This window comes from Nanorana parkeri, unplaced genomic scaffold (genome assembly GCF_000935625.1).
Source record: "Nanorana parkeri isolate BGI_ZX_2015 unplaced genomic scaffold, ASM93562v1 scaffold2145, whole genome shotgun sequence".
NCBI classification, from domain to species: Eukaryota; Metazoa; Chordata; class Amphibia; order Anura; family Dicroglossidae; genus Nanorana; species Nanorana parkeri.
Window position 1 is genome coordinate 110,052 of NW_017308413.1, and position 11,255 is coordinate 121,306.

The 11,255-nt window shown below is 50.9% G+C and overlaps 1 protein-coding gene across 1 annotated transcript in view; it reads right to left on the reverse strand.

Annotated features, from left to right (window-relative positions):
- TMC6 (transmembrane channel like 6) overlaps positions 1-10,095 on the reverse strand; it is a 55,470-nt gene extending 45,375 nt beyond the window's left edge. The window contains exons 1-5 of the mRNA XM_018572833.1: positions 10,000-10,095; positions 7,116-7,204; positions 3,575-3,582; positions 2,278-2,359; positions 385-531 (exon numbers count right to left, since the gene is read on the reverse strand). Coding sequence (XP_018428335.1) covers positions 385-531; positions 2,278-2,359; positions 3,575-3,582; positions 7,116-7,204; positions 10,000-10,040 — 367 coding nt within the window. The 5' untranslated portion in view covers positions 10,041-10,095. The remainder of the gene's footprint in view (positions 1-384; positions 532-2,277; positions 2,360-3,574; positions 3,583-7,115; positions 7,205-9,999) is intronic.
- Between the last annotated feature and the right edge of the window lie 1,160 nt (positions 10,096-11,255).

The window sequence follows — 11,255 nt, forward strand, 5'->3', positions numbered from 1 at the left end:
AATCTCGGCAGGCTTTGTATTCATTAATAGAATGCATCACTCGCCGTGATTGGCTCAGCGCGGTATACTGTATGTCGCCGAAGCTACCCTACATACAGTATAACCGCACATCCAGCGATATTGCATATCCGGCGTATAAGACGACCCCCAATTTTCGGGGGATGTTTTTAAGGCTAAAAACCCGTCTTATACGCCGGCAAATACGGTATATTTTTTCACCGCTTGAACAGATATACTAATAAAAACATTTCGTTATAATTAACAGAGCAAAGGGGACCAAATAAGAGAAGTTCAGGGTGAGGAGTCACACACACGTTACACTCTATTATTATACTGCATACATAACACTAAGGAAAGAGTCCCTTGTCTATAGGAGAACCTTACCCTCTTCTCCCTCTGCCACCTCGTCCCTCTGCCGCAGGCTGGGTCTGGCACTGCGATCCATGGTGTACAGTGATGGCCGCTTCTTCGACTGCCTCCTCCTGACCGTGCGGTTACAATACTCGGACAGCATGGCTCCCTTGCAGCGTCCTGCGGTGTGATGTACGGATGAAGAAAGAAGGAAACAAAGTGGTGAGTAGGGAACCCCGCAGGGCGCGCGGCCTCCCAAGAAAATCCGAATATTCATTCCACTGCAAATTGGAGCAACCATTCAGACCTTCACTCATGTGGAATGGTTAAGGGCAGGGACAGAGAATCTCTAGCCCTCCGGCTGCGGTGAAACTACTGAAGGCCTTCCCAATGGGCAAAGAAGAAGGCGATGGATCTGGAAGAAGAGGAAGATAATATGGCACCAGCAGAGGCGGAGTGGAGCTCGGAGCGGTTTTGGATGAGAGCACACAGAGAGGTAAGTGTGTCATAATGTATAAGTATGTACATCAGGGGTAGACAGCCTCCAGCTGTGATGATCCTACAAATCCCATCATGCATCTGCCTCTGGGAGTCATGCCCGTGGCTGTCAGAGTCTAGCAATGTCTAATAGAATTTGTAGTTCCACTGCAGCTGGCGGGCCGGAGTTTACCTACCCCTGGCTTAGAGTTTACTGGTCAGGCAGCTCTCATACATGGAAGGCATCTAGAGATCGTTCTGATTGAAATATAAAAGGGTATAAAAGAAGAAGAAGAAATCAGAATCCAGATATATGTAACTAAACCATAAAAGCCCAACAAAGAAGGACAACGTGTGTTTGAAGGTTGAACAGCCTCCCTTCACCAGGGCCCAAGAATCAACGTAGGAGGCCTCAGGCTTCAGTAGCTGGTTGCAGCAAACTGCTGAGGAACTCTTCTTTCCTTCTGTTATAACTAGGGATGCACCGATACCACTTTTTTAAGACCGAGTACGAGTACCGATACTTTTGATCAAGTACTCACAGATACCAATTACCGATACTTTTTCTTAAAGGGACAGGTCACATTTTTTCTAAAGCAATACAAACTAATGCTTCAAGGTCACTTTCTTAATATTATGATTCATGAGATGACGAGGGAGCATGACGCCGGCTTCCCGGCCAATCAGAATGCCGGGCGCTGCGTTATTACACGGCGCCTGCCTTCCGGATTTGCTAGCCTCCTGATCAATCGGGCAGCGCGTCATTGCACGCTACCCGGCTTCCTGATTGGCCGGAAAGTCGCCTCCATGCTCTCTCATCACATGACGAGAGAGTATGGAGTCATTTCCTGGCCAATCAGGAAACCGGGCAGCCTGTAATGATGCGCTGCCCGGCTTCCTGACACAGGAAGTACTCGTGCTAGGTATCGGAGCATTTGGGCGAGTACGAGTACTCACCCAAATACTCGGTATCGACACCGATACTAGTATCGGTATCGGTGCCTCCCTAGTTATAACCTTCCAAATGTATACATTGGATTCCAACAATGTAACCCTTTTGAGTCATTTACCCTCACTGTGACAACTGGGCCCCGATGAAGGGTGACCGTTCAAACGTAAATCGGACTCCCAATTATTAGTGTGGCTCTTCTTCATCTCCTATACCTTTCAGCCAGAGTAGCTCCCTATGCTTCAGAGCAAACCATGAGCTTGTATTATCCCAGCACAAGTCTCCGTTCCTTCTCGTCCCCCCGGGGGAACAGGCATGCATACAGAAGAGTTGATCCCGGGAGCCGGGTAGTCAATGCTCCTTAAAAATAACAGCCGGTGCCTAACTTTTGAGGTTTCATCTGGTTGATGTCAATGAAGCTCCTCAGTTGGCCAGACTGGCTCCGGAAATTCTATATACATTGGTCCAGCGCTGTATCGTATAGGACTCATTGTACCCACCTATTGTGCGACTTGGCATGTCGGCAAGGATTCTCATGGTGGCCACGTTGCGGTCATCATGTCTCTGAGATCTGTGGCCTGTTAGGAGGATAGAAGAGTGAAACACAACATCATGAGCACGCATCATACAAACTACTGACCACCAAACATTGGGCGGGTTGAAGTATAGGTCGTACTCCTGTGCCGGTTCCCCCATCTTCCTATCTATTGTACCCAAACACAGGCCTCAGACGCAGTGCGGACCCGCTTTACCCGATGTGCCAGGCAGGGTTCACATCCATTTTCTTGCGTCTGTGCTGCAGTGTAGGATCTACAGGCTCTATAGCGTTAATGGGGGAGCCAAACTCGATAGGAGAGGGGTTGGGGGAACCCTTGTAGGGATTTTAGTACAAAGATGCCCTCTTACCATGGATGGGAAGGTTGGTTTGAAATTGGCCACGACATCCCATAAAGAAACAAAAGCGATCTGCCCCGATCTTCCATCATCTGCCCCATTGGTATTCTCATCCCACCCCGTCCATCCCATTTCTCACATCTATCCTTTATCTCATTCTCTATCTCTACGTCTGCCCTCCTCCAACCATCCCATCATCTTTCATCTGGCAGCGTGGTCATCCTTCACCCAACTATTTTTCAGTCCTGTTTTTGTAGCCTCCTTTTGATTGGGCGGTCTTAAAGGAGAACTATGGGGTCAGTGCTTTTCCCCATAGTTCTCCTCAGGGTGACGGGAGGACACAAACTAGCGTCCTCCCGTCACCCAAAGCTCAGTATATAGCGAGCTACAGGTCGCGGTATACTGAGACCGCCACAGCCGGGCCAGATCACGACATTACTGTCGAGATCCACCCAGCTGCGTGAGTGACAGCTGGCTCTGCCTATCTAGAGGCAGAGCCAGCTGTGCCCGCCCCCTCCCCCGTCCATTCCGCGAGTCAGCGCTGGAGGATCGGAGCGGGGAGGAATCCCTGCAGGGAGCCGTGAGTGAAAGTCAAGGCTCTCTGCAGGGACAGGATCGAGAAGTGAGCGAGCGACGGTATGTGTTCTCTCACTTCCCGATCTACTGAGCCGACCTGTGACAGTCTCATTGTCACAGGTCGGCTGGAACTATGAGGAGGAGTGGAAATCATTCACCTCATAGTTCTCCTTTAAAGAGTTTATGTTCCAGAACTACCAAAATGAAACCAAACCTCCCTCTCCAGATCACGTTCCTGTAGCGAGAAACAGCTTTTGTGACTTCCCTGTGACATCACCCAAATTCTCGCAGAGGCAGCTCCAGGGAGCTCAGTTGCTATTGACGTAGGCACACGCCCTCCAGAACTACATCTCCGAAGAGCTCTTAGTCCAGTGAGAGAAGAATCTCGTTTTGGGGACGATGGAGGCCGCCCACATTCCCCGCCATTAATTATATATCTGAAACATTCCTCCTGCCCGGATTTCGGCTTTAAGTGATTATAGATTAGAGTTCCATCCATTAGAGTAACGAGCTTCATACCTACAGATAAATATTTTATAATAACCGCTTTCACTTAGAATCTCGGCCTCTGCTGACCTGGAGCTGTCACCACCAGAAATGGTGAACACTCGGCTCCGGATTATTATTTATTTCTGTCATAGAATGTCTCACTTTTATTTATTTATTTAGGTTATGAAAGGGAATGTATCGCGTTTTTCATACACGTTTGCTTTATTTATCAGTCAGGGGAATATTTTGATACTAATCCGTTTTGTTTATTTTTTGTCTGGTAAATATAAAGAATCCCTCCTAGATATTTAAAGCGGAACTATGGGGTCGGGGCTTTTCCCCCATAGTTCTCCTTAGGGTAACGGGAGGACACAAACTAGCGTCCTCCCGTCACCCTAGGCTCAGTATACCGCGAGCTGGTATACTGAGACGCCGCAGCTGAAGCGGATCCCGACAATTATGTCTGGATCCGCCCAGCTGCGTGAGTGACAGCTGGCTCCGCCTATCTAGAGGCAGAGCCAGCTGTACCCGCCCCCTCCCCCGTCCGTTCCTCCAATCAGCGCTGGTGGATCGGAGCGGGGAGGGGGGAATCCCGTCCCTCCCCTGTCACTGCAGAGAGCCGTGACAGGATCGAGAAGTGAGCGAACGCCCGTATGTGTTCGCTCACCTCCTGATCTACTGAGCCGACCTGTGACAGTCTCATTGTCACAGGTCGGCTAGAACTATGAGGTGAGTGACAAGCACCCCCCTCCCCCTCATAGTTCTCCTTTAATATTTACCCTTCTAGACATTTTGTTTCCTACTATACTGTGAATACAAATCTGAATGACGGGATCCCAGTGCAGTCATCAAGTGGAACACTAATGCGGCCTTTCTTATTAGACCGGCCGGCTTTCGCTGCGCACATGAACGTCAAAGCTCCAGTATCAGTATGTGGCATGTTATATGAGGCTCTAGTATCAGTATGTGGCAGAGTATATGAGGCTCCAGTATCAGTATGTGGCATGTTATATGAGGCTCTAGTATCAGTATGTGGCAGAGTATATGAGGCTCCAGTATCAGTATGTGGCATGTTATATGAGGCTCTAGTATCAGTATGTGGCAGGTTATATGAGGCTCCAGTATCAGTATGTGGCATGTTATATGAGGCTCCAGTATCAGTATGTAGCAGGTTATATGAGGCTCTAGTATCAGTATGTAGCAGGTTATATGAGGCTCTAGTATCAGTATGTGGCAGGTTATATGATGCTCTAGTATCAGTATGTGGCAGGTTATATGCGCCTCAAGTATCAGTATGTAACAGGTTATACGAGGCTCCAGTATCAGTATGTAGCAGGTTATATGAGGCTCCAGTATCAGTATGTAGCAGGTTATTTGCGCCTACAGTATCAGTATGTAGCAGGTTATATGTGCCTCTAGTATCAGTATGTAGCAGGTTATATGAGGCTCTAGTATCAGTATGTAGCAGGTTATATGAGGCTCCAGTATCAGTATGTAGCAGGTTATATGAGGCTCCAGTATCAGTATGTAGCAGGTTATATGAAGCTCCAGTATCAGTATGTGGCATGTTATATGAGGCTCTAGTATCAGTATGTGGCAGGTTATATGAGGCTCCAGTATCAGTATGTAGCAGGTTATATGAGGCTCCAGTATCAGTATGTAGCAGGTTATATGAGGCTCTAGTATCAGTATGTGGCAGGTTATATGATGCTCTAGTATCAGTATGTGGCAGGTTATATGCGCCTCAAGTATCAGTATGTAACAGGTTATACGAGGCTCCAGTATCAGTATGTAGCAGGTTATATGAGGCTCCAGTATCAGTATGTAGCAGGTTATTTGCGCCTACAGTATCAGTATGTAGCAGGTTATATGTGCCTCTAGTATCAGTATGTAGCAGGTTATATGAGGCTCTAGTATCAGTATGTAGCAGGTTATATGCGGCTCTAGTATCAGTATGTAGCAGGTTATATGCGGCTCTAGTATCAGTATGTAGCAGGTTATATGCGGCTCTAGTATCAGTATGTAGCAGGTTATATGCGGCTCTAGTATCAGTATGTAGCAGGTTATATGCGGCTCTAGTATCAGTATGTAGCAGGTTATATGCGGCTCTAGTATCAGTATGTAGCAGGTTATATGAGGCTCCAGTATCAGTATGTAGCAGGTTATTTGCGCCTCCAGTATGAGTATGTAGCAGGTTATATGCGCCTCCAGTGTCAGTATGTAGCAGGTTATATGCGGATCTAGTATCAGTATGTGGCAGGTTATATGCGCCTCGAGTATCAGTATGCAGCAGGTTATATGCGCCTCCAGTATCAGTATGTAGCAGGTTATTTGCGCCTCCAGTATGAGTATGTAGCAGGTTATATGCGCCTCCAGTGTCAGTATGTAGCAGGTTATATGCGGCTCTAGTATCAGTATGTAGCAGGTTATATGCGGCTCTAGTATCAGTATGTGGCAGGTTATATGCGCCTCTAGTATCAGTATGTGGCAGTATCTCAGATAAATGGTTAAGTGTTCTCTGCAAAGTGCTGCATAACAAAACCTCAATACGATACAACTGCCTGAGAACAGAAATCCGGATAGTTCAGATCTTTCTGCTGTGAATCAGTTTCGGGATTTAGTGAAATTTGATCCTAATCTTGCACAACACAAGGAATACACGTCAGACAAATACTTCCTTCACCTGCACACCCTAAATATGTCAAAGTGAAAGTAAAGTTATAGGTTCCAATGAACGCGGTGTTGTCCTTTAATTTGTATCGGGATTTGGTTGTCACATTTCTGGCTCTTCCATATCTTGTGACAGTATCACATATAGACATTTGTAGAACGGCCGCTATAGGGGAAATCTCAGCGACTCGATGGAACCATGCAAAGACGGACCCTTGCTCTCTGTGTAAAAGCAGCGGTCTCTCCGCAGAGGTTTCAACAAGCCCCTCCTAGCAGAGATCTCCAAATCAGCAGGAAGTGTGAGATTTGCTAATAGGAAAGCTCTGGCTGGTACATCAGACTTGCATCCCCACAACCTTGGTGGGAGGTGTTCTGTAGTCCACCGAGAGAACTGGGAGTAACTGACAAGAGGGCGGCACAGTTATCAGATAATGAGAGGTATTTTCTTCCTTATTGAAGAGATGTAACAAAAAACACTTCCGGTAGTATATTCAACAGACCAAAAGGGAGCAAAGAGGAACATTTCATTGTGAGGGTTTATTTACCCCCCGCCGTGTATGATCTCTTCTCCAATGCAAGGAAGGATGTTGCAACAGCTCGGGTTCAATGGCCTCATCGCTTCCTCACTTTAAACAATATCCCGATCTTTACTTAGACCAAAGTCCTGTACAGGGATGTAGACGTCAGGGTGACCTACCTGCATGGGCATTACGTTCCTGCAGCTCCAGCAAGGCGTCCTGTTCTGCATCTTCAATAACACTGCAGAAGGAACTGTGTACATCACGATCATCGCTGGGGCTGGAGGGGGTCAGAACACAGGGCAGACCATGTCAGGAGGAGGAGGAGGACACACATAGACTGGGGGCAATGCTCTGAAAATCAATTCTAGGGACACTTTGCTGGTAAAATTGTTGTTTCTAAACGTATCCTGCCCTCTACCACCCTGAGCCCCCCTATACAGCCCTATGCCACCCTCTACCACCCTGAGCCGCCCTATACAGCCCTATGCCACCCTCTACCACCCTGAGCCGCCCTATACAGCCCTATGCCACCCTCTACCACCCTGAGCCGCCCTATACAGCCCTATGCCACCCTCTACCACCCTGAGCCGCCCTATACAGCCCTATGCCACCCTCTACCACCCTGAGCCGCCCTATACAGCCCTATGCCACCCTCTACCACCCTGAGCCGCCCTATACAGCCCTATGCCACCCTCTACCACCCTGAGCCGCCCTATACAGCCCTATGCCACCCTCTACCACCCTGAGCCGCCCTATACAGCCCTATGCCACCCTCTACCACCCTGAGCCGCCCTATACAGCCCTATGCCACCCTCTACCACCCTGAGCCGCCCTATACAGCCCTATGCCACCCTCTACCACCCTGAGCCGCCCTATACAGCCCTATGCCACCCTCTACCACCCTGAGCCGCCCTATACAGCCCTATGCCACCCTCTACCACCCTGAGCCGCCCTATACAGCCCTATGCCACCCTCTACCACCCTGAGCCGCCCTATACAGCCCTATGCCACCCTCTACCACCCTGAGCCGCCCTATACAGCCCTATGCCACCCTCTACCACCCTGAGCCGCCCTATACAGCCCTATGCCACCCTCTACCACCCTGAGCCGCCCTATACAGCCCTATGCCACCCTCTACCACCCTGAGCCGCCCTATACAGCCCTATGCCACCCTCTACCACCCTGAGCCGCCCTATACAGCCCTATGCCACCCTCTACCACCCTGAGCCGCCCTATACAGCCCTATGCCACCCTCTACCACCCTGAGCCGCCCTATACAGCCCTATGCCACCCTCTACCACCCTGAGCCGCCCTATACAGCCCTATGCCACCCTCTACCACCCTGAGCCGCCCTATACAGCCCTATGCCACCCTCTACCACCCTGAGCCGCCCTATACAGCCCTATGCCACCCTCTACCACCCTGAGCCGCCCTATACAGCCCTATGCCACCCTCTACCACCCTGAGCCGCCCTATACAGCCCTATGCCACCCTCTACCACCCTGAGCCGCCCTATACAGCCCTATGCCACCCTCTACCACCCTGAGCCGCCCTATACAGCCCTATGCCACCCTCTACCACCCTGAGCCGCCCTATACAGCCCTATGCCACCCTCTACCACCCTGAGCCGCCCTATACAGCCCTATGCCACCCTCTACCACCCTGAGCCGCCCTATACAGCCCTATGCCACCCTCTACCACCCTGAGCCGCCCTATACAGCCCTATGCCACCCTCTACCACCCTGAGCCGCCCTATACAGCCCTATGCCACCCTCTACCACCCTGAGCCGCCCTATACAGCCCTATGCCACCCTCTACCACCCTGAGCCGCCCTATACAGCCCTATGCCACCCTCTACCACCCTGAGCCGCCCTATACAGCCCTATGCCACCCTCTACCACCCTGAGCCGCCCTATACAGCCCTATGCCACCCTCTACCACCCTGAGCCGCCCTATACAGCCCTATGCCACCCTCTACCACCCTGAGCCGCCCTATACAGCCCTATGCCACCCTCTACCACCCTGAGCCGCCCTATACAGCCCTATGCCACCCTCTACCACCCTGAGCCGCCCTATACAGCCCTATGCCACCCTCTACCACCCTGAGCCGCCCTATACAGCCCTATGCCACCCTCTACCACCCTGAGCCGCCCTATACAGCCCTATGCCACCCTCTACCACCCTGAGCCGCCCTATACAGCCCTATGCCACCCTCTACCACCCTGAGCCGCCCTATACAGCCCTATGCCACCCTCTACCACCCTGAGCCCCCCTATACAGCCCTATGCCACCCTCTACACCATATACCGCCCTATACACCCTCTACCACCCTGAGCCACCCTGTGTCACAATCTACACCCTCTACCGCCCTATACCACACATCTCACTGAGCATTTAAAACATTGCCCTTTACAGTGAACCTGTGCTCTGCCATCAGGGGGGGCAGAGTGACAGGTTCATGTTAAAGTTGAAATTCAGGTAAATACATAAACTTTGCAAGCAGGAAGGTTCTTCTTTTGGTTACAGAGTTTCTTCTGCAATAAAGACTTCTCACCTTCCTCCTCACAAACTCTACAATGTGCACTATGCATGGGCAGCTCAGTGCAAACATTTCTGGGGGCTTCAGAACGTGTGCCCAGCACAGCGTGCCATGGTGCCCCATTGTATGGGGATCGTGGTGAAAGGTGTTCTATGGTCAGAGAAATTCTTGAACCCTTTTCTACTTTATCCAAAAATGACCCAAAGACGTTCTGGATAAAATTATACAATTTAAAAGGGCCAGTCCATCCTATACCCATTACTTCTGTTTTTGGCAGGAGAGGTCAACCAACCAACGGATGGCGAGGTCTCCACGCCACGTCTGTACCCCTGACCCATCCATTATGAAGGAGTTCCAGTCTTGTTGCTGGATATCTATATTATAGAAGATGCACAAGGACTGGGAAGACCCCGAAGTGGGTGGGAACATAGCCAAGAGCAGGTCAGTCCACCCACTACTGAATGGCCACTTTTTATGTGGATGTCACAGGTGGTAATGACTACATTAAAAAACAAAGCCGGAAAGTGACTTACCTGTACTCCTCCGGGATGTCCACTAGGAAAGCCACAGACATGTTGGCACTGCCCCGGTCAGATGTGCCCAGCTGAGGTCTTCAGACACCTGAGTGGAGCAGAGCCAGGCATTGAAAATCAGAAAGTTGGGCAAAGCATTCATGGACAAGGATAAGACAGAACTACAGCCTGCGATCCCTTCACTCAGCGCACCGTCCCAGGAATAACACACCCACCCCCCCTCTGCGATACTTGGTCTGCTCCATACCCCCGGGGCATTCCGACGCGGCCATACCATCCCCGCTCAGGGAGGGGGAGGAGTGCCCCAAGGCTTTGTTTGACTATGCAACACCCGCCCCTTCAACCTGCCCGGGCAAAGTCATGAAGAGGGTGTATCCAGGTGGAGGATGACGCCCGAATTACTCAGCTCCGCGGAAGAGCCGCCCAGGGGCTGAAAACTATACCCGGGGCTCCGATACATGACACGATGATCCATTGCAACAGCTGGAGCGGACCACGTGACCCGGGAGTGTGATTAGTTGGCTGGTGTCATGTTTGTATAAGGCGGGGAGTGTGTACTCTCCGGGAGGGGGTGAGGACAATGGTGAGGGGTGCAGGGGTCACCGGACTTCTATAGTGTGTGCAGGGGTCACTGGACTTCTATAGTGTGTGCAGGGGTCACTGGACTCCTATAGTGTGTGCAGGGGTCACCGGAGTCCTATGGTGTGTGCACGGGTCACCGGGTCCTATGGTGTGTGCAGGGGTTAGGGTTAGGACTTCTCTGGACTCCTATAGTGTGTGCAGGGTTCACCGGACTCCTATAGTGTGTGCAGGGGTCACTGGACTCCTATAGTGTGTGCAGGGGTCACCAGAGTCCTATGGTGTGTGCAGGGGTCACCGGGTCCTATGGTGTGTGCAGGGGTCCCGGACTTCACTGGACTCCTATAGTGTGTGCAGGGGTCACCAGAGTCCTATGGTGTGTGCAGGGGTCACCGGGTCCTATGGTGTGTGCAGGGGTTAGGACTTCACTGGACTCCTATAGTGTGTGCAGGGGTCACTGGACTCCTATAGTGTGTGCAGGGGTCACCGGAGTCCTATGGTGTGTGCAGGGGTTAGGACTTCTCTGGACTCCTATAGTGTGTGCAGGGGTCACTGGACTCCTATAGTGTGTGCAGGGGTCACTGGACTCCTATAGTGTGTGCAGGGGTCACCGGAGTCCTATGGTGTGTGCAGGGGTCACCGGGTCCTATGGTGTGTGCAGGGGTCCCGGACTTCAC